General features: G+C 43.2%; 1 protein-coding gene across 4 annotated transcripts in view; it reads right to left on the bottom strand.

The window, feature by feature from the left end:
* Positions 1-7,371: 7,371 nt before the first annotated feature.
* The window catches only part of CEP55 (centrosomal protein 55), a 31,653-nt gene continuing 14,610 nt past the window's right edge, over positions 7,372-24,414 (bottom strand). For 3 of the 4 annotated variants that reach the window (XM_032607263.1, XM_032607261.1, XM_032607265.1), the window contains exons 5-9: positions 14,426-14,576; positions 12,716-13,029; positions 10,798-10,869; positions 10,001-10,126; positions 7,372-8,606 (exon numbers count right to left, since the gene is read on the bottom strand). In XM_032607263.1, the coding sequence (XP_032463154.1) occupies positions 8,406-8,606; positions 10,001-10,126; positions 10,798-10,869; positions 12,716-13,029; positions 14,426-14,576 (864 nt within the window). In that variant the 3' untranslated portion in view covers positions 7,372-8,405. The remainder of the gene's footprint in view (positions 8,607-10,000; positions 10,127-10,797; positions 10,870-12,715; positions 13,030-14,425; positions 14,577-24,414) is intronic. The other variant, XM_032607264.1, reaches the window with a different exon arrangement.

Raw genomic sequence — 24,414 nt, 5'->3', positions numbered from 1 at the left:
GTGTATATCAAACTACCCTAAATTTTTTACCCCCTGCCTCGGCCACCATCACTGTGACACCTCCTCTGGGCATGCAAGGGACTCTCAACACTTCCAGCCTCGGAGATGTAGTACTGGTTAAAATTCCAAGGCCAGACTTAAGATATTCTAAGTGGGTTTCCAAAAGTGAGTTTCCTTAAAGAAATGTTTTACATATGTTGATGTCACTGATCAAATATTTACTTGATTTATGGCCACATTCTTGAAGTTTTCTGTATGGTCTCTCTTGCACCCATGTTTATTTAAAGGTTGAATCATACTTCTTATTCCTCAATGTCTCTATACTAAAAATTCTGAAGGTAAGAGCCAGGTATTTCTTAAAGACAGTCATATGGCTGAAATCATTGTTTCTAACAGATGCTCATTCACTTGCTCTAAAAACATCTATTGAGCACCTATGTGACAGACCCTGGCTAGGCAAGAGAGATGGAAAGGGAAGACAACCTCTGGCCTTCAGAATCTTACAGTCTGTTGGGGGTGGCGTGGATTGGGGGACAGAGTGACAGGCAAGGGAAAAATTATTATCCTACTGAGAGAAAAAGGCTGTGGAAGAGGGAGGTGTAAGAAATCATGGAATCTCACAGAAGAACATGCCCTGCCGTATCTTTAACCAGGCTTCCTGGCCTGGTGAGGGAGCAGATGGGAGTGGTAGACTCCTGCCCAGGAGCCATTCCCAAGCCCCTTCTTCTCTGACATCTAGGGGTGGCAATTGAGACAGGAGGGAAAGGGGTAGGGCACAACCTTTAAAAAAAATGACACAGCCAATGAGGACACGAATAAACTGGTTAGAACCGATTAGACCCAAGAGGGTGGAAGATTCGACTTCCAGTAGCCCTTGAGCCTCATTATACGCTCACTGTAATACATTAGCATACTAAATGACACACCCACAGGTGCCTCTACAGGTCCGACAGGTCCCATGCCAACCGGAAAAGGCCAAAAAGTGGGCAGTGGCCCAATTCCTGGAAATTCCCGCCCCTTCTCCAAGATAGTTGTAATAATCCTGCTTCTTGTTAGCCTGTGAAATTACCCAGCCCATAAAAACGAACCACCCCATGCCCCTGGCTGCTCTCACCTCCCGAGACAGTCCACACTCTCTCTGTGGAGTGTGTTCCTCCCAGGGCCACTCTCCCCTCCTGAGACAGACCGCACTCTGCCTGTGGGAATGTGTATCTCTCTCAATAATCCTGCTTTCCCTTTGCTATGGCTCACTCGTGAATTGTTTCCTGCGCCAAGCCAAGGACCCTCACTCGGTGCCCATCCCAGGAACTCACCCGAGACCTGAGACATGACCATCCTCTCGCTCCCCATTTTCCTGCAACCTCTTCACAGAGGATATTAATAAATCTACTTCTTACCTATCACTTTGCCTCAGCTGAATTCCTTCTGCGCCGAGACATAAAGAATCTGAGCTTTGGTAAGTCCTGAGACGAGTTGTGCAGTTTCGCTTAGAAGATTGTGGGCTCAGGTCGCATGTGAGGTGTTTGGTTTCACCATGAACGGCACACAATTCTAAGCGTCCTTCACACTGTTTGTTTTGCTGGGACGATTGTCCTTCCCAGCCGCCTTGCAGGAAGTGCAGCAACGGAACCAAGATCTGACCAATAGGAATGTGAGCAGAATACGTCACTTCCGGTCTGGGCAGCTATTAGACGGTGCCGACCCTTTCGTCTCTTGCCCTGCTGCCTTGACCTTGGAGGCCTCCTGTTCCAGGTGGTGTAACTATAAAATGAAGGAGTGGGAGTTCCCTGGAGGTCCAGTGGTTAGGACTCGGCGCTTTCACTGCCGTGGCCCAGGTTCGATCCCTGGTTGGGGAATTAAGATACAACATGCTGCACGGCCAAAAAAAAGGAGGGCCCCCAGATCCCCAAAATTGTGAGATGAGCAAGAGAGAAACCAACATTGTGTTAAGCCACTGAGATTTCAGGGCTACTTGGTACCAGAGCCTAGCCTGGCTCATTCTAATGCACTGTAATCCAGTTCTAGTCAATGAAATCCAAGGCAAGTATACTGTGGAGTTTCTGGATGGATACTTCCACTTCCAATAAATTTCCTTTTATTGGATACAAGGAGAGAGACATATAAGTAGTGCTCATTCATTACCCTGGCTAGCTGTCGGCTTCTTGGTTTTGAAAAAAAAGTCTCATTAAATTGTGATACTGAGAACCGCAGCGGCCATTATGTGAGCAGGAGTAGGGACCCAGAGAATTATAGAGATAACAGCCCAGAGCCTTAACATTGTGAAATTGCTGATCTAAGCTAGGATTCTTTGATTCCAGACTTTTAAATTTTATTTATTTATTTGGCTGTGTTGGGTCTTCGTTGCTGCACACAGGCTTTCTCTAGTTGTGGTGAGCACAGGGGCAGCTGCTCTTCGTTGCGCTGCACGGGCTTCTCATTGTGGTGGCTTCTTTTGTTGCGGAGCACCGGCTCTAGGCACGTGGGCTTCAGTAGTTGCGGCACACGGGCTCTAGAGCACAGGCTCAGTAGTTGTGGTACACGGGCTAGTTGCTCCGTGGCATGTGGGATCTTCCCAGACCAGGGGTTGAACCATGACCCCCCTCATTGGCAGGCAGATTCCCAACCACTGCACCACCAGGGAAGCCCCCCGATTCCAAACTTCTTTTGTAACAAACAATAAATGCCCTGATGGTGTCAGCCTTTTCTATTAATTGCATCTGAATGCACCTGCACTGATACTAGCTGCAAAGAGAATGAGGAGTGTGGTTATAATAGATGAGTAAAATGAACAGCTGTCCTTTGGGGGAGGTGATGTCATTGTCATCTCTTGTCTTCATCCTCATCCACACTATAATCATTGCTGAAAAATAAAAATAACCCTGGGCAGTATTTCCCCGTCTGCAGTGTGCTTTCACGTATATTTTCTGGCTCTAAGGTGATAGGCAAGTGGCAGCATATGTAGGAGGCATCAGCTCTGTCACTAGAGGCAGACACACTCAGTTTCATACACTAGCTCTGTCACTCTCTTTGCTGTGTTACCTTGGACTAGTGACTTAAACCCCCTAAACCATAGTTTCCTCATCTATATAATGGAACAGTTATAGAAACTCCCATTAGCGTCGCTGTGAGGATAAAATGACATGACACATAGGGAGTTTTTACCCATATTGTGTGGGACACTAAAAACACTTAATATACAGTATTCCCTAAAATAAGTTGGATTTTGATTTTCATGACAGCCTGGGAAAATCGCTGGGGCAGGCATGAACATTCCTATTTTAGAGTGGAGGAAGCTGCGTCTTAGGGAGTTGAGGTGACTTGCTCAAGGTCAGAAACAGATTTTCATCCCAGGTCCAGTGGTTCCCATTTCAAGGCTCTTTCCACAGTAATATGCTTCCTTGAAATTCCCAAAGAAGCAATACAAAATAAAATTTAAGTTCTGAGATGCTTCCTTTTTTTTTTTTTTTTTTTTGCGGTACGCGGGCCTCTCACTGTTGTGGCCTCTCCTGTTGCGGAGCACAGGCTCCGGACGTGCAGGCTCAGCGGCCATGGCTCACGGGCACAGCCACTCCGTGGCATGTGGGACCTTCCCGGACAGGGGCACGAACCCGTGTCCCCCGCATTGGCAGGTGGACTCTCAACCACTGCATCACCAGGGAAGCCCGAGATGCTTCCTTTTTGATCTCCAATAAATAGAATCATTTCCTTTAGAAGGGAATTATTACTGTAGCGTATGTGCAAATGTGAGAAATTGTTAAATTTGTACTGAAAATAATATACTCTGCAAGTTTTTCTTAATCCTCTAGTATCAGCTCCATCCCATCACCACCACCTCTTACTTCCACCTTATAAAAATCAAGTGAAAACACACGTCTTCCTAATCTATTCAAGGTGGCATAGGTGCCATTCTACAAAATCTATAAATCAAACAGCAAAGCTGACCTTTTTCTCTTTTTTTTTCTCCTTCATTAAAACCTGTATTATCCAGTTTGATATTTAACATTCAAAACAGTTTACTTTCTGTGTCTTTGTGGCAACATGCATCTCAACATCAAGTTAATAGGACATGACTTGTACCACAATCTGGATCTACACCTCTGCCCTTGCTCTACACCCACATCCTTTGTCATCAGACAGTAACTGATATAACACAGGCCATATTTTCCTTTAAGCAATGTTTAATGATTCACTTGCAGCATAAGTCCAGGAACAAACACTGATCAAACTTGAATATTGTTTGTTTCCTTAAACTTAGCTTAGTCATCACCTCCTTCATAAAGCCTCTCCGTGGGGTGACCTCTAATGAGGCACTTAACCTCACTGTGTTGTCATTGGTCTGCCTTGATGTCCACCTTGCCTTGGCTCTGCTAAAGGTGGTCTCTGCTGTACCCTCCTCTCCACCACTAGTGCCTTGCACCGCACCTTGCCCGTTGCAGATGGGTTAAATATTTGCTGAATCAAGTGAGGAGATCAGTGCTTGGTGCATCCCCTAAAATGGGTGAGATTCCTTCAGGAGACTTACCTGTAATACTTGTTCCACCATTGTAGTGGAAGATGTGCTGGTCCTGGGCTTAAATCAATAGAGTGAGTCTGGCAGGCAAGAAGGTGAAGGTTATTATCAGATGCTAACTCATTCTCCCACAGGTGCATGCCATTCCTTCTTTTTTTGGTTGCTTGGTTTGGGAGACACAATTTTAATCTGATTCTGAGTTCTCCTCTCTACTCGTGGACCACAAGATGCGCCCCAGGAATCAGCCTTCTCTGCCCCTTTCTCCATTATCTCTCCAGATTCTGGGCAAAACCCTAGCTTGATCTTGCCTTTCGCCTTTGTTTGGGTGTCACTACTAGACTGGGCTCTTCGGTATCTTACTCGTGTTTCCCACTCAACCATCCAAAGCTAAAAATATCATTAGATTCAAAGCAGAGAGCACAGCACAGATGATAAGGAAAAATAAAGAGAACCAGACCAACAAACACTGGATTTGCCCTAGACGACAGAGCACTGGGGATCTTGGAAAGAGTAATTTTGCAGGAATCATGTCACACAAGCCAAAATGGTAGGGGCTCTAACAACCACTGCCATTGGGAGTCTGGGCCTCCCTCATTTTCCTGCAAACTTGCTAAGTGATCTGGGATAAGTCACGCCTGTTTCTGGGACTGTTTCATCAGGGAGTCAAGTTTGGATTAGCTCAGTCATTCTGTCTTCAGTGATACACCTGAATGCCCTAGAGAACTCGTTAATAATGCATATTCCGTGCTTCCCACCCCCAGACACCCTGATTTAGGAGATTTGGGGAAGGCCAAGGAATCAACATTTTCAACACACTCCAAGGCTGAGGTGATTTCCTGGACCAAAAACAGTGAAGTAGATGACCTCATAGTTCTCTTCCAGCCCTGACATTCCCTCAATTGTCAGATTTGGGGACGAGGGGGTAGTGAGAAAATGTTGGCAGCCCAAAAGTTCTGTTTGGGAAATGTAGCCACAAAAGAATATCACATGGCAGGTGGAAGGGACTGGTCAGGGAGGGCCATGTTCACTGTGCACCTCATGGCCTCTTGGATTGAACTGGACTTGGGGAGACCTCAGCTCTCACACAGGAGGCAAAATTGAGAGCCTCCCTTAGCTTCCTGCCCATCTCAGACTGAGCTAGTCACTCTTCCTTTTGCCCCATTCAGATGCTCTAAACAAATGTTACATACTGAAAATACGTCTGACCCAGTGCTAAATTAAAAAAATTTTTCCAACATTTAAAAATTGGAAGATTTCACACTTAAAAATACGAGATTTCGGGACTTCCCTGGTGGCACAGTGGTTAAGAATCCACCTGCCAATGCAGGGGACAGGGGTTTGAGCCCTGTTCCGTGAAGTTCCCACATGCCACAGAGCAATTAAACCCGTACGCCACAGCTACTGAGCCTGCGCCCTAGAGCCCACAAGCCACAACTACTGAGGCCGCGCGCCGCAACTACTGAAGGCCACACCACTGCAATGAGAAGCCTGCGCACCGCAACAGAGACCCAGCTCACGGCAACTAGAGAAAGCCCATGCGCAGCAACGAAGACCCAATGCAGCCAAGAATAAACAAATAAAAAATAAATAAATAAATTTATTTAAAAAAAGAAATACGAGATTTTTCTTGGAAAATCTGAAAGATCAGCCACACTGGGCTTGCATTCACATACGACGTTGGCTGGAGCTGGGCAGCTGCGCCCCCTTTGGGTGAAGACAGGCATTTTCCAGCCTCCACGGTCCGGCTGGCGGGCTGGCTCATCGGAGTTCCCATCTGGCCCATCAAAGGGGATTTTGAGTTTGCTCCTCTGACTAAAATTTACTCTGGGATAAGCCAGAGCAGCAGAAAGCTACACACTGGGAGAGGATAGTACTGCCTGCCGCTGCTGGTTATGGAATTGCCTCTGGACACAACGTTTTTCACCCCTATCATTAAGAAATCAGCAGAGTAGAATTCACTGCTATTTAAGGCGAGGGTGTTGAGGCCATGGACCTCTAGTTACATGTTTTCTTCTCTGCAAAGGCACACTGGAGGCATCTCTTTACAATCTCAGTACCAGGATCACTACAGTGGTGTTTCTCTTGAAGATCAGCTGTGAATGGGGTACAGGATTGCTTCTCTGTGCTCAAACACAGGGCTCACCTCTCAGAAGTGCTCCATGGCCTGCATTGGGGCTACCCTTGTGAGTGGCTCCATTTCACTTCTTAGTCTTGTTTTACATTGCTTTTTCCTACTTCTTTTAAATTTTATCTTAGTATAAGACATATCTTTGAAGAGTCAGACCTCCAATCTTTATTAGAATAAAGCAGGGTTTAAATAAATGAATTCCTCTACTCAACATATACCTTGATTATAGCACTTCCTACAACATATTATACTTATATGTTTAGCTGTTGGTCTCTTCTACCAGACTGTGAAGATGGAGCTGCATTTTACTATCACTGTGTCACTAACACCTAGCCCAGAGCTTTGCGTGTAGTTGCCATTTAATAAACGTTTGGAGAATGAACGTAAAGATGTTTGCCGAATTGGCACAGCACGGATCCATGGAACAGGTGGAGGGGTTTGACAAGGCAGAACTTCCCAGACCAGAGGGATGAAAGAGACCAGGTGTGTTCTGCCATTTCTGTAACTCAAGGAACATCCCATTACTCCAGTTAAGGATACTGAGTTTGGAGAATTCATAAGGGTTTTCTGGTGGAGAGAAGACGGGCTTTGGAGTCGACCTGGAGTCTGAAATCCAAGAATGTCTTTTTTTTATGATTATGGGCATTTTGCTTAAACTTTCCGAGCTTCATGCAGTTTTTGGTTCCAAGGTGTCCTTAACCACCTTATTTATCATCTTACACTGTATGTTTAACTGTAACTCGCTGGCACCCCTCTCAGGGCAGAAATCTCACAATACCTGTCTATATACATATACACTCCTCAGAGCAAAACTTATTATATAATTTTATTCTTTTCTCCTCTACATTACTAACAGTAGCCCAGTGTTAAACATTTTAGAAAACCTGAAGAAATAAAAAATTTCTTGGTTTACACACGCATGTATAAAAATATATATTCAGATAAGCAAATATCTGCTCATTACATCGCTCAGCTTTTAAGAGTGCCAAAAATAAATAAATAAAACACCTGCAAATCAAAAGAGAGGGCTAGGTGGTTTTATCAAAATTCCTTTTAACAATTTTAGCTAACCAACATGTGCTAATGAAATTCAAGTTAAAGTTATAGCCAGTTAACATTACAGAAAACATTGTGTGTGGCTACTAAGGAGTATTCCTTAAACAGAATCTGCTTTGTGCTTAGAACACAGGTAGGTTTACAGTTTCAACAGGAAGCAGCAATAAAAATCAGGAAAATCCCCAACTTTTCTAATAACCGCTCTAACATAGAAAGGAAAAAAAAAAATGAAAAAAGTATCACCATCTTTTCACAATGGACATCAAAATCAGAACTGTAGGCTTAATAAGTGTTTGGATTAAAAAATACTAACACAGTAAGATCCCTGGTTAATTACTTCTGATTTTTAAAAATCCACAAAAATAGTTGCTTGTTGGTGTAACAAATTTGACGCACAAGCAATAATCTGAACTATCTTTTCTCCAGCAAGTACTTTAACAGTGCAAAATGTTAGTCATCTCAGCATTCAATATTCCGCCCATTCTGTCACTAAAGCCTCAAGATGAACCATTGCAGGGAGGTATCACTGCCAAGGAAATGCAAAGCTGGCAAAAAATAATAATAATATAATGATTCACTCCTATACCAGAGTCTGAAAAGTATATAGGCACTTTCTGATCTGAGGTGAAATAAGTAATTCAAAATGTCCATAAGCTAATGTAAAATACAGTACTGAATCTTTTGACACAAAAACAAAGAATAATTATATTGTTACTTAGAACAGTATTCAACATGGACAAGTAGATCTCGATGTTCGGTGGCTGGATACTGGATATTGCACTTGGGACATTCCACCAGGCTTTCATTTAGTGCAGCAGTAGGACTTTTTGGTGAGGCAACTTTTCCTCTGTTTTCAGTCTCTCCTTGCAAAGTGACTAATGGCTCTGTGAAGGCAAACTCTTGAAGCTGCTTCTGAAAAATAAATGTCAAACGAACATGGTTTGTATAGATGGCCTACCATCCAGTAACTGCTCCATAGGTACTCCAGTTGCTTCAGCCCTGTAGACAGATTTTCTTCTGAATATCTCTGGTCACTGGTATTATGGTGGTAACATACAAGGCGGTTATAAATCACCCAAATTACCCAGGAAGTTCTAGGGTTGGGTGTTTACATAGATAGGTTTTATTAAAATGCTCAGAGCCAAAAAGGTGGGCGGGTGGACAGTGCTGACAGAGTTTGCTAGGTTTGTAAAAGAGGGGTAACTTCAATAATAAAGAACTGCATGGAATTAAGAGCAGCAAAGAATTTTAGCAGGTCAAACAGGTTATACACAGAAATGACTAAGATGTTGTATAGTTCCTTTGTGGCTTCCCTATTTCATGATTTTTTTCCCTGAGGAATTTAGAATAGTCAGTAAAGCTTAAAAATGAGTACTTTACAACATAATATGAAGATGATGGATGGTAGGAACACAAAGAAAAATACAGAAAAATTATGGATTCTTCTGTATACCTTTGGCTTCCTATACTTTGAAAAACAGTCATCAACAGAAATGAATTATACATTTCAATTTCAAATATTATAAATGGTCAATATCAATGACATAAATAGAGCCAAAAAGTTATTTTCTGTCTTTTATTCATAAAGAAATAACAAATGATTTTAACAACTGCTATTTTCTCTTTTGAAAACTGAGGAATTCTGTTCGTAACATTTCACCATCTGCAAATATTCTGCAGTACTAGGATGATATATGAAATGTGTGCTAATGGGACATAACACACACAGACCCTAACAGATTTGGTCCAAAACTTATTAATAGGATGAAAATAGGTAAATCAAAAACCATTTCCTCATAGAAGCATGTTATTTAAAAGGTTAATGTTTAAAAAGATTATGTGTTCAGGGTAACCCCCAGAAAGTACTCAACTCAATATGCCTAAAAGAGAGTATTAACAGTAATAGTCCATTAGTCCTAAAACCAGCATTTTTTTCTTTCTTTCTTTTTAAATAGAAAAGAATAATTTCAATTCAGGATCTACAACTGCCCTGCCTTGCCCCCTGTATACCCCAGGCCAGGCACTGTTTAGTGCCTTTAGAATCACAGAGCCCAGGGTGGGTGGGGAATGATCCCAGGCACCAGTAATGTTATCATTACCAAGAGGCCCATAATGTCCCTCTGTCTAGTCCTCTGAACTGATGCTCAAAGGGCAGTTGCTTCAAAAGAGGCAGGGGATTTGATTTGAGAAACAGCCATTCTTTAAGCTGTATCCTCCTACTTCAGGAAATGGCTTTACATGTAAATAGAAAGATGGCAGAAAGAGAAAGATGAAAATAAGTTTTAGTTTAACCATTCCGATCTCACCAAGGATTCCAACTGTGTTATTTGATTTCTTGCTTTTCGGAGCTCCTTAAGAATTACATGCAATTGATGCTGCATATTTTGACGGTCAAGTTTTTCATTTTCAAAGTCTACAGTACATGCCTGCATCTAGAAAAAATGCCCAAGACAAGACAATGACAGCTAGTATATACTGTCTAGTTTTCTTGACTGGATGCTTGCATTTTTTTTATTAGCACAAGAAGCAAACATGTATTGTACCATTAGAGCAAGAATTCCTCTGAGCACAGTGAGATGTTGATAAATGAAAAAGCTATGTCCAAGGAGCAAAACCAAAGCTTGAGGTATAAGTGAGTGAGGAGCAGCTTAAGAAGTTGCTGGTTAGAATCTGTCCTCCCCATCCTGCTTTTTGTGGGGAAGGGAAAGAGATGGCTATTCCCTGGTTTGGAATATACTAAAAATCTCTGGTGTCTATTCTGAGAATAACTGGTGTCTCTTTGAGTTCCACTTGAAGTTATCAAGCAGCCCTATTAGGGACATCCGGTCAGACTAGCAGCCATTCAGGGAAGAATAAAATTTGCTAAGACAAACATCTACCTGTCAAGAAAATTGCCATGTCACCTTAGAGAATCTGGTTTAGCCTAAAGATAGTAACGGGAACATATGGCTGGCACAGATAGTCACTTTAAATATTTTGTTAAAGTTTTTAAAAAACATTTTCTACAACTTTCAACTGTTTCTTCACAGAATAGTGTAAACATGAGGAAAAATTCCATTTTCTAAAGGGTTAAATTGAATTTAGAAGCAACCCCAATGAATACCTGTTGTTCCAACAGAGCTACCCTTTTCTGTTCCTCTTGCTGCTTCAACAGAGTCGTGTAAAGAAACTGGACCTGTAGGATGTAAATAGAACCAACACTGTCACATTGACATTTTATGGTTTGACCTTGACCTGGGATGCATGACAGGCTCACATTTCTAACCAGGGCAACACCTGCTCTTCTGGGCGAGTCCTTCCAGCTGTGGTTGGGCAACCTATCTACATAAGCAGCTGAGCAGTACTGCCCAGGCCAAGAGTTCCCTGAGGCACAGGCTGAACGTTGATAAAAAGCACTAAACCGGGGCTTCCCCGTTGGCACAGTGGTTGGGGGTCCGCCTGCTGATGCAGGGGACGCGGGATCGTGCCCTGGTCTGGGGGGATCCCACAAGCCATGGAGTGGCTGGGCCCGTGAGCCATGGCCGCGGAGCCTGCGCGTCCAGAGCCTGTGCTCCGCAACGGGAGAGGCCACAACAGTGAGAGGCCCGCGTACCGCAAAAAAAAAACAAAAAAAGCACTAAACCGCAGTGGACACACCCACTTTCCTTTAGGTCCTGACATCCACTAATATTTCTGAGTAGGATAACAAAGCTGGAAGAGCCTGGCCACCTCAGCCAGAGTAGGAGCAAACTTCTTAGTCACTTCTGCATAATCTTTCATAAATATCACTGTTTGCACCTGCAGGCAGAAGTAAGGGTGGTAAAGACTAAGAAGGCAAATGTTACAGACTATTTTTTTCCCTCTCTCTCAACTTTTGGAGGATTTTAAAAATTACTATTCTTTTTTTTTTCTTAAATTTATTTAATTTTTGACTGCATTGGGTCTTCATTGCTGCATGTGGGCTTTTTCTAATTGCGGTGAGCGGGGGCTGCTCTTCATTGCGGTGTGCAGGCTTCTCATTGCAGTGGCTTCTCTTATTGCAGAGCACAGGCTCTAGGCACACGGGCTTCAGTAGTTGTGGCTCACAAGCTCAGCTGCTCCACGGCATGTGGGATCTTCCCAGACCAGGGCTTGAACCCGTGTCCCCTGCATTAGCAGACGGATTCTTAACCACTGTGCCACCATGGAAGTCCCCCAAATTACTATTCTAATAGTAGCAATAACTAACATTTACCTAGCCCTTTAATTTACAAAGCACTTTTACATTCTCTCAGTTGACCTTCATAAAAGTCCTCTGAGGCGAGAAGAGGTTGTTATATTTACTATTATTAATTTGACACAAATAACCTGCAAGTCAGAGAAGTTAGCTGATTTTCCTCAGGCCACACAATTAGAGACCTGGTATGGACCTCAAATTATGTTTTTTCCATTATTTCATGCTGCCAGGCAAAATTTAAATTAATGAGTTTCTGTTGAAGTAGTATTCAATTCTAATAATCCTCAGTAATGCCAACATTACTGAGACGGACATCCTGGATCCGGCTGTGAGCATAGTGAGAACATGGAAGGCATCTAGTAATTAACTTGAGCCAGTGTCATCACAATCTCAGTGCCAGCCTAGCAATCAGCCTTGATCCCCCCTTAACTTCCCCTCTTTCAGCTTCTCACACATACCTAACTCCTCCTCACTCAGCTTTTGTGTCTGTGATTTCCTCCCGCTAGGAGGGAATTCCCACAGTCACCCACCTCGCCGGTTCCTTCTCACCATCAGCTTTGTCCAAATACTATCTCCTCAGCGACGCTTCTGCTGGCCCCCGATTTCTCTTGGTCATATTACCCTGTTTTATTTTCTTTAGTTTACTTGTTTATTTAGGTACTTGTTTATGGTCTGTCTCCCTTCTAAGTATGAACTCCTAGGAGGGGGCAGGAACTTGTGTTGCTCCTTGCTGGTTCCCAAGTAGTTAAAATAGTCCCTGACACTTAGTAAGTACCATGAGAATTCTGAATTATAAACTGTGGAAAACCTTGCTAGTTAGACTCACCTGAGATAAGAGCTCTTCAGATCTCTTCTTCTCTTCTTCAAGTTTTTCCCTGGCAAGACCATTCTCTTCCTTGAGCCTTTGTATTTTCTCTGTTTTATGCCTATCGTATTCCAGATGTTGTACATCTGCCTTTCTTTGTGAACACAACAGCTGATTTAAATCTTGCACTTCTTTTTGGGTTTCTTCATATTTTCTTCTAAATTCACTAAGTTCAAAATTCAACTGAGTTATTGTTTGTCGTTCCACCTCAAGATCGTTTTTTGCATTTGCCAAGAGATGGTTGTAATATTTTTGCTTTTCTTCTTGAAGACAACCTATAACAAACACATCAGGGCACAACTCACTTTATAAAAGAGAGAATTTTCCTGAAGAAATAAATGTAAATACGTTTCTATAAACAAGATCACATTTATTTCCTCACCTTCAAAAACGAAGAGTCAAGAGAGAGGGAACATGGCTGATATTTGACAGAACAAGAAACAGAAGTTCAGGTATACTACTTGAAGTCACAAAATGAATAAATAGAAGAACTAGAAACAGTAATATAATTATTCTGAGGGAGGGAAAGTCACTAATGTCTAAAGAAAACCAATCAACATATAGGGCCATTAAGTCATTATTTATAGATATGGAGGTAATTACCAAAACCAAAATCAGAAATGTTTAAAAGCAGCTGCCCTGATGGGAGGAAGAAATAGGCATTAGGATGGGATGGGAAAGGTAGAACAGGGTCTTCTGTACTATTATTAAGTTATTTTAACAAGTGTTTATATTTCTTTGATAAAACAGAGAGAGAGAGAGGGAGACAGAAAAGGAAAACTATATTACCCGAGAAAAAGACTAGACTTCACCCATAATTAAAATCCTTTTATGTGTAGTAAACTTATAAAGGCATTACAGTAGTAACTTTGTCCCCTTAGGAATAAAAAGCTTTAAATTATCTCTAGAGACATTCCTTTTATACTTTTTTAGCATTAGTTTCATTTTAAATATTCACATGTGAAGCTCTAAGATTATGAGCCTTGCTGGCCTTTCATTAGCTTTCTCTTTCTATAATTCAAGGCTCCAGTCCCACTAAGGCTGTCAGTCATTCTAAATGAGTGCTTTGCACAGGGGTTTTTCTTTTCCTGGCTCATCAGCTGGAACTGCTGAATCTATTTGTAAAATGAGAATAATGATCCTTCCTGCCCCACCTCTTAGGCTTCTTGTGAAACGCAATGGAGATAGATCAGTGTCAGAGAAGCTGCAGACCACTTGGCAAAAAAGACAGCATCAATCAGAAGAAACTTCACCTCAATTCTAGGGTGAGATTCAAATGATTGAAGAATAATGTATAAAAATGTAATCTTTCTCCTGGGATTGATATGAATAACTGCTAAAGGGAAGCTGAGTAAAAAGATAAGGTCAGCACTGGGGGAAATAAAGTTGGGAGAAGGACTTTGAAGGAGGGGAAGGATATGTAAGGTGGAGAAAACTTAATGTGCCTTCAGGGCTGCAAGATCCCTTTACCCTGTGACTTATGCCCTTTGGTATCAGAAAACAATGGGAAATGAAACAGACTGGCTAAAATGGTATTTCTTACTTCAGGGCTAGCAGACCTGCTCTTACTTTACTTTATAACACATGTCTATAAGAATCTAAATTTGATGAATCTCTCCTTTTGAAAAATGTCAGGCAGGCCAACCCTAAAGAACATTTTTATACCAGTACCTTCTGATTCAGTCTTTTTTGTCTCCTGTGGGAATGCATGAACAGCTGTTTCCAATTTCTGTTCCAACTCAAAGATCTTCGTTAAAAGTCCTTTTACATAGACCTCTCGCTGCTCATCATACACAAGCCATTGCTGATTTTTCTCCAGAGCCTCAAAGTGAAAATGAAAGCAAATCAATAATAAAAACTCAAACTCTTAAAATGGACAAGGGAGCCCAAGGGATGCAGTCTTTTCCAGCACACAAAAACTCTACAGCTCACATCATAGTATGATTCTAGGCAACCACTGTAAACCTCCTGACACAGAGACACATTCTAAGGCCACACACCTTCAGAATACCTAATAACATGGCAAAGTCACATCTACATGGGGTTAAGTTCATTTGTCTGCTATTTCCTATACACAATTTGCTTTGTGTCTGTGTCCATGTCATTCTCTGTAAACAGAATGTCTTTGTGGTAGAGGTGGAGATGCACTGCTCAGATACTCTTTTAAGAAAGAGCTGTTTCTTGGGGCTTCCCTTTGGCGCAGTGGTTAAGAATCTGCCTGCCAATGCAGGGGACATGGGTTCGAGCCCTGGTCCGGGAAGATCCCACATGCTGCAGAGCAACTAAGCCCGTGAGCCACAATTACTGAGCCCACGTGCCTAGAGTTCATGTTCTGCAACAAGAGAAGCCACCGCAATGAGAAGCCCGGGCACTGCAACAAAGAGTAGGTCCCCCTCACCACAACTAGAGAAAGCCCGCGTGCAGCAACAAAGACCCAACACAGCCAAAAATAAATAAATTAAATAAATAAATTTAAAAAAAAAGAAAATGAGCTGTTTCCACCCACCATAGGGCTCTGCCTGGGAGCTCTCCACAGGGTGGACAGAGGCTCTGTCAGGTTTGCATCCTGGCCTGACGGTGTCCCTGTCCAGTCCTGCTGCCTTCCTTTTCCTTTCACAGATGTCGCTCCCCAATAAACTGTTTGCACTGCTAACTCCATCTCAAACTTAAATACCACCCTCTCTCCTTATCACCAATTTTCATCTTTTACATCTTTTAGAACTCAAAAATCCCAAATTGGGACCATTCATCTGGTTTGTATAGGGGCTTATGAACTCAGTTGTTATATATATATACATATGTCTACATATTTTAAAAAATTATTTTACCAACCATCTTCAGCTTTTTTCTGTGTTTGCTGTTTCTCTCAAATAGTAAGCTCCTTGAAGTGGCAGACCATGCTTTTCCAAGAGATTTACAGCTTTTGCATACAATGTGTAGTCAAGAAATTATTTGAATGATGGGATAATATTAATAAAATAAGCAGTGTCTGTTTAAGTTAGCTGGTAAGAGGGAAAGTGATTCACTTTACTGTTACTGCTAATATTAGTTTTTCATTTCAGTTACATCTTTCCTGCAAGAAACTAGATGATGCCTTACCAGCCACCTAGCACAAGGTGGAAAATTTTATAAAATCACATCTACATTTTCTGTGGATCATACCACCTGATCTGTGGCAAGACATTAGCAAAATATTCACATAAGAAGCTACATTAAGGGCTTCCCTGGTGGCGTAGTGGTTAAGAATCCGCCTGCCAATGCAGGGGACACGGGTTTGAGCCCTGGTCCGGGAAGATCCCACATGCTGTGGAGCAACTAAGCCCGTGTGCCACAACTACTGAGCCTGTGCTCCAGAGCCTGCGAGCCACAACCACTGAGCCCGCATGCCACAACTACTGAAGCCCGCACGCCTAGAGCCTGTGCTCCGCAACAAGAGAAGCCACGGCAATGAGAAGCCCTCGCACCACAACGGAGAGTAGCCCCCCACTCGCCTCAACTAAAGAAAGCCCACGCACAGCAACGAAGACCCAACGCAGCCTAAATAAATAAATAAAATACATAGGGCTTCCCTGTTGGCGCAGTGGTTGAGAGTCCGCCTGCCGATGCAGGGGACGCGGGTTCGTGCCCCGGTCCGGGAAGATCCCACATGCTGTGGAGTGGCTGGGCCCGTGAGCCATGGCTGCTGAGCCTGCATGTCCGGAGCCTGTGCTCCGCAACGGGAGAGGCCACAACAGTGAGAGGCCTGTGTACCGCAAAAAAATATATATAAATAAATAAAATAATATAAAATACATTTTAAAAAATTGAATGAAGTTTCATATTTAAAAAAAAGAAGCTACATTAACTTTAGTGGATACAACAAGGTAGAAGATATGGACAGAGGTGTATAGATTTATAAAATTTCTTAATGAAAAATTCTATTGAGGGCTTCCCTGGTGGCGCAGTGATTGAGAGTCCGCCTGCCGATGCAGGGGACACGGGTTCGTGTCCCAGTCTGGGAAGATCTCACATGCCGCGGAGTGGCTGGGTCCGTGAGCCATGGCCGCTGAGCCTGTGTGTCCGGAGCCCGTGCTCCGCAACGGGAGAGGCCACAACAGTGAGAGGCCCACGTACCGCAAAAAAAAAAAAAATCTATTGATATTTTGATTATTAACTAGGACAAGTTCATATATCTTCTGATTCTAACTCTCACTTCTCTTAACCACTGGATCCTTGCAAATTCAGTCAAAGGTAAAGCCAAAGGAGCCTGCTGGGGCATCCCCAGCAACTGTACATACCTCCTCCCCTCATCCATACCTCCTGTTTTGCCAGTAACAGCTTTCATTGTTGTTACTGAAAGCAGGGCGTAGACTCAGGTTGAAAGCTAGCAAAGAAGACAATTCACTTGTGGGTACTAGAGGAAAAAAAGTCTTGAAATTCTTATACTGTAGCACCAACATACAATGAGATTATAACTCCTCTCTCCTTTCCAATCTAGGTCTTCAGTCCCAGAGGATGGGACCGCCTCCCTTTCGTTCCATGTTACCGGGAGGCTGGGGAAATGTCTCAATTACTCTTTGTGTAAAGAGAGCATGCACAGCTAAACCTGATGTCACATGCATAAAATGTTATGGATGAAGGGCCCCAGGAGGAGGTGCACACAGTGATGCTAACACCCTTTCACAATGGCCAAGCTCATCGGTACTGAGCCCTCTGTCCCTGCTGCCCATGCTATCACCTGTCTATCCCCACAGTAATACCTACTTGAGCAATGATTCACTGCTGGGTCTTGGTAAACCCTGATCATTTGGAGATTTAGAAATCCTCAGTTGGAAGGTGATTTTCCCATTGAGAAGAATGAGAGAAGATGGGGGCCATGACCAAAAGCTTTAAGTCAGTTAATACAACGATAACTCAGTATTCTGAGTTAAAATAGTTACTGCTAATAAGTTCAGTTCAATCTCTTCCTCAGTCTCCCAAAGTGCTAGGTTGTTCTAATTATATTAAATAACTGAGAATATTTTAAAGTTTCAGGACACCACTTGCTGAAGCGTAGCTATGTTCCCTTAGGCTGACATTAAAATTGTACACCATCCGCTGCCCCCATCTCTTCAGGTCGCAGCCTGGCCTTTCCTCTCCTCCACTGTTGCCTTGTTGTCTACACAACTGTGCACACCCTCTGTGCCTCTTCCCTCTGTACAGAGTGTCCTAGAACCCCTTCTTATGTTACCTGCCCACTTAAATACTACATTTTCATCAAGTTCTGATGAATCCAGCTTGTCTTTCAAGGCTTCTCACCATAACTGTCCTCATTAAGCTTCCTCTCCTTCCTAAGCCAATAGCGATTTTCATGTCCACTCAATCTATTTGGCATCTTATACTCATGACCTTGATTGCTGTTTGTTTGTTTGTTTCTTTGCAGTACGTGGGCCTCTCACTGTTGCGGCCTCTCCCGTTGCCGGAGCACAGGGTCCAGATGCGCAAGCCCAGCGGCCATGGCCCACGGGCCCAGCTGCTCCGCGGCACATGGGATCCTCCCAGACCGGGGCACGAACCTGCGTCCCCTGCATCGGCAGGCGGACTCTCAACCACTGCGCCACCAGGGAAGCCCTTGATTGCTTCTTGATGATACTTCTTATCGTAACTACATCTTGAGCCCTCTGGACAGCTGAGCACAGGCTTGTTTAGATATTTTCTTTCACAGTTCCTTGTTTGTGTTCACTGTTTCCGTAGCCAGTGGCTGCCTGATAAATGTTTGTGAATGATGTTGACAACATGGGGTGGGGAAACAATGGCTGCAAGAACCAGCAAGCCTTGTAGCCCCAAACCAGAGTTTGTGAGTGTTCAGGGAAGAGGAGAGGGCAGGAAAGAATCTAGCAGTTCCTTACACACAGTACAACAATACATTTAGAGTGATTCAAAAAGAATAAAACATTTTCAAAAATCGATTACTCATTAAGTAATGCGTAATGGAACTATCACAACTATTTCTATAATCTTACAAGTGTATAATATGTATCCTTTGTGACATAATTCATCTCAGACCTGTTAGAATTTACTATTATCAGTGATAAAAGTGTGGCAGCCAGGATGTGTAACTTCTTAACCTTCAGGGCTGCCAGAAAGAGATGGCAAAAACACAAAGTTCTTTAAAAAGTTGCATGGTGTAACTCTACTGAAGTAACATATACATACTGGAATACATTTTCAGAAGTGTTCAATTCTTTATGAATCATCCTGCATTTGTTATAGGTACACTGTAAAAGGAGGGGCTCCTGCGCCCTGCCCCGCAATCTCACTCTATAAGGGTGAGAAGGGATAAGTGGTAAGAACATACTGGAAGTTTTTGGTTGCATATCAGGGCATCTTCTTTCAGGTAGGAATTTTCATCCTTTAAAGATACAGGCAGGGGGCTTCCCTGGTGGCCCAGTGGTTGAGAGTCCGCCTGCCGATGCAGGGGACAAGGGTTCGTGCCCTGGTCTGGGAAGATCCCACATGCCACGGAGCGCCTGGGCCCGTGAGCCATGGCCGCTGAGCCTGCGCATCCGGAGTCTGTGCTCCGCAACGGGAGAGGCCACAACAGTGAGAGGCCCGCGTACCGCAGGAAAAAAAAAAAAACAAAGACACAGGCAGGGACTTCCATGGTGGTGCAGTGGTTAAGAATCTGCGTGCCAATGCAGGGGATGCAGGTTCGATCCCTGGTCTGGGAAGATCCCACATGCCGCAGAGCAACTATGTGTCACAACTACTGAGCCTGCACTCTAGAGTCCGCGAGCCACAACTACTGAGGCCTGTGCACCTAGAGTCCGTGCTCTGCAACAAAGAGAAGGCACCACAATGAGAAGCCCACACACCGCAACGAAGAGTAGTCCCCACTCGCCACAACTAGAGAGAGCCCGCGTGCAGCAACGAAGACCCAACACAGCCAAAACATAAATAAAATTAAAAAAAAAAAAGATTACACCCCAACAAGTAATCACATATTAAAAAAAAAAAATCCACCTGCCAATGCAGGGACACGGGTTCAAGCCCTGGACCAGGAAGATCCCACATGCCGCAGAGCAACTAAGCCCATAAACCACAACTACTGAGCCTGCACTCTAGAGCCCGCGAGCCACAACTACTGAAGCCCACACACCTAGAGCCCGTGCTCCGCAACAAGAGAAGCCACCGCAATGAAGAGTAGCCCCCGCTCACCACAACTAGAGAAAGCCCGTGTGCAGCAATGAGGACCCAACGCAGCCATAAGTAAATAAATAAATAATAATACTTTTTAAAATATACAGGCAGGGGAAAAGTCTGGACCTGCCGAAGAGGCAAGAGACTTTTTCTTCCCTCTTTATTTCCTGGTGCGCGAGGAGAGGGGATTAAGAACGCTGCTTAAAGGAGCTCCAGAGACGGGCACGAGCCGCGGCTAAAAGTGCGGACCCCACAGACAGACATGAGACGCTAAGGCCGCTGCTGCCGCCACCAAGAAGCCTGTGTGCGAACACAGGTCACTATCCACAGCCCCCTTCTGGGGAGCCTGGGCAGCCTGCCACTGCCAGGGTCCCGGGATCCAGGGACAACTCCCCCGGGAGAACGCACGGCGCAACTCAGGCTGGCAAAGTCACCCTGGCCTCTGCTGCCGCAGGCCCGCCCCGCACTCCGTGCCCCTCCCTACCCCCCCCCCCGCCCCCCGCCCCGGCCTGAGTGAGCCAGAGCCTCCAAATCAGCGGCTCCTTTAACCCCGTCCTGTCTGAGCAAAGAACAGACGCCCTCCGGCGCCCTACACGCACAGGCGGGGCCAAATCCAAAGCTGAGGCCCTGGGAGCTGTGAGAACAAAGAAGAGAAAGGGAAATCTCTCCCAGCAGCCTCAGAAGCAGCGGATTAAAGCTCCACAATCAACTTGATGTAACCTGCATCTGTGGAATACATGAATAGACAATGAATCATCCCAAATTAAGGAGCCGTGTGGATGAAAGGCTCTTGGTGCTGCAGCCAGGAGTTAGTGCTGTGCCTCTGAGGTGGGAGAGCCACCTTCAGGACACTGGTCCGCAAGAGGCCTCCCAGCTGCACATAATATCAAACGGCGAAAATCTCCCAGAGATCTCCATCTTAACGCCAGCACCCAGCTTCACTCAACGACCAGCAAGCTACAGTGCTGGACATCCTATGCCAAACAACTAGCAAGACAGGAACACAACCCCACCCATTAGCAGAGAGGCTGCCCAAAATCATAATAAGTCTACAGACACCCCGAAACACACCACCAGACGTGGACCTGCCCACCAGAAAGACAAGATCCAGCCTCATCCACCAGAACACAGGCACTAGTACCCTCCACCAGGAAGCCTACACAACCCACTGAACCAACCTTAGCCACTGGGGACAGACACCAAAAACAACGGGAACTACGAACCTGCAGCCTGCAAAAAGGAGACCCCAAACACAGTAAGATAAGCAAAATGAAAAGACAGAAAAACACACAGCAGATGAAGGAGCAAGATAAAAACCCACCAGACCTAACAAATGAAGAGGAAATAGGCAGTCTACCTGAAAAAGAATTCAGAATAATGATAGCAAAGATGATCCAAAATCTTGGAAATAGAATAGACAAAATACAAGAAACAGTTAACAAGGACCTAGAAGAACTAAAGATGAAACAAACAATGACGAACAACACAATAAATGAAATGAAAAATACTCTAGATGGGATCAATAGCAGAATAACTGAGGCAGAAGAACGGATAAGTGACCTGGAAGATAAAATAGTGGAAATAACTAATGCAGAGCAGAAAAAAGAATGAAAAGAACTGAGGACAGTCTCAGAGACCTCTGGGACAACATTAAGTGCACGAACATTCGAATTATAGGGGTTCCAGAAGAAGAAGAGAAAAAGAAAGGGACTGAGAAAATATTTGAAGAGATTATAGTTGAAAACTTCCCTAATATGGGAAAGGAAATAGTTAATCAAGTCCAGGAAGCACAGAGAGTCCCATACAGGAAAAATCCAAGGAGAAATACACCAAGACACATATTAATCAAACTGTCAAAAATTAAATACAAAGAAAGCATATTAAAAGCAGCAAGGGAAAAACAACAAATAACACACAAGGGAATCCCCATAAGGTTAACAGCTGATCTTTCAGCAGAAACTCTGCAAGCCAGAAGGGAGTGGCAGGACATATTGAAAGTGATGAAGGAGGAAAAACCTGCAACCAAGATTACTCTACCCAGCAAGGATCTCATTCAGATTTGATGGAGAAATTAAAACCTTTACAGGGCTTCCCTGGTGGCACAGTGGTTGAGAGTCCGCCTGCCGATGCGGGGGACACGGGTTCGTGCCCCGATCCGGGAAGATCCCACATGCCGTGGAGCGGCTGGGACCATGAGCCATGGCCGCTGAGCCTGCGCGTCTGGAGCCTGTGCTCCGTAACGGGGGAGGCCACAACAGTGAGAGGCCCACATACCGCAAAAAAAAAAAAAAAAAAAAACAAACAAACAAAAAAAACCTTTACAGACAAGCAAAAGCTGAGAGAGTTCAGCACCACCAAACCAGCTCTACAACAACTGCTAAAGGAACTTCTCTAGGCAAGAAACACAAAAGAAGGAAAAGACCTACAATAACGAACCCAAAACAATTAAGAAAATGGGAATGGGAACATACATATCGATAATTACCTTAAATGTAAATGGACTAAATGCTCCCACCAAAAGACACAGATTGGCTAAATGGATACAAAAACAAGATGCATATATTTGCTGTCTACAAGAGACCCACTTCAGACCTAGAGACACATACAGACTGAAAGTAAGGGGATGGAAAAAGGTATTTCATGCAAATGGAAACCAAAAGAAAGCTGGAGTAGCAATTCTCATATCAGACAAAATAGACTTTAAAATAAAGACTATTAGAAGAGACAAAGAAGGACACTACATAATGATCAAGGGATCGATCCAAGAAGAAGATATAACAATTGTAAATATTTATGCACCCAACATAGGAGCACCTCAATACATAAGGCAAATACTAACAGCCATAAAAGGGGAAATCGACAGTAACACATTCATATTAGGGGACTTTAACACCCCACTTTCACCAATGGACAGATCATCCAAAATGAAAATAAATAAGGAAACACAAGCTTTAAATGATACATTAAACAAGATGGACTTAATTGATATTTATAGGACATTCCATCCAAAAACAACAGAATACACATTTTTCTCAAGTGCTCATGGAACGTTCTCCAGGATAGATCATATCTTGGGGTCACAAATCAAGCCTTGGTAAATTTAAGAAAACTGAAATTGTATCAAGTATCTTTTCTGACTGCAACGCTATGAGACTAGATATCAATTACAGGAAAAGATCTGTAAAAAATACAAACACATGGAGGCTAAACAATACACTACTTAATAACGGAGTGATCACTGAAGAAATCAAAGAGGAAATCAAAAAATACCTAGAAATAAATGACAATGGAGACACGACGACTCAAAATCTATGGGATGCAGCAAAAGCAGTTCTAAGAGGGAAGTTTATAGCAATACAACCCTACCTTAAGAAATAGGAAACATCTCGAATAAACAACCTAACCTGGCACCTAAAGCAATTAGAGAAAGAAGAACAAAAAAACCCTAAAGTTAGCAGAAGGAAAGAAATCATAAAAATCAGATCAGAAATAAATGAAAAAGAAATGAAGGAAATGATAGCAAAGATCAATAAAACTAAAAGCTGGTTCTTTGAAAGGATAAACAAAATTGATAAACCATTAGCCAGACTCATCAAGAAAAAAAGGGAAAGACTGAAATCAATAGAATTAGAAATGAAAAAGAAGTAACAACTGACACAGCAGAAATACAAAAGATCATGAGAGATTACTACAAGCAACTCTATGCCAATAAAATGGACAACCTGGAAGAAATGGACAAATTCTTAGAAAGGCACAACCTGCCAAGACTGAATCAGGAAGAAATAGAAAATATGAACAGACCAATCACAAGCACTGAAATTGAAACTGTGATTAAAAATCTTCCAACAAGCAAAAGCCCAGGACCAGATGGATTCCCAGGCGAATTCTATCAAACATTTAGAGAAGAGCTATCACCTATCCTTCTCAAACTCTTCCAAAATATAGCAGAGGGAGGAACACTACCAAACTCATTCTACGAGGCCACCATCACCCTGATACCAAAACCAGACAAGGATGTCACAAAGAAAGAAAACTACAGGCCAATATCACTGATGAACATAGATGCAAAAATCCTCAACAAAATACTAGCAAACAGAATCCAACAGCACATTAAACGGATCATACACCATGATCAAGTGGGGTTTATTCCAGGAATGCAAGGATTCTTCAATATATGCAAATCAATCAACGTGATACATCATATTAACAAATTGAAGGAGAAAAACCATATGATCATCTCAATACATGCAGAGAAAGCTTTTGACAAAATTCAACACCCATTTATGATAAAAACCCTGCAGAAAGTAGGCATAGAGGGAACTTTCCTCAACATAATGAAGGCCATATATGACAAACCCACAGCCAACATCGTCCTCAATGGTGAAAAACTGAAAGCATTTCCACTAAGATCAGGAACAAGACAAGGTTGCTCACTCTCACCACTCTTATTCAACATAGTTTTGGAAGTTTTAGCCACAGCAATCAGAGAAGAAAAGGAAATA

The sequence above is a fragment of the Phocoena sinus genome, chromosome 16 (assembly GCF_008692025.1).
Source record: "Phocoena sinus isolate mPhoSin1 chromosome 16, mPhoSin1.pri, whole genome shotgun sequence".
Classification (NCBI taxonomy): domain Eukaryota; kingdom Metazoa; phylum Chordata; class Mammalia; order Artiodactyla; family Phocoenidae; genus Phocoena; species Phocoena sinus.
This window is presented reverse-complemented; position numbering and strand designations above follow the sequence as displayed.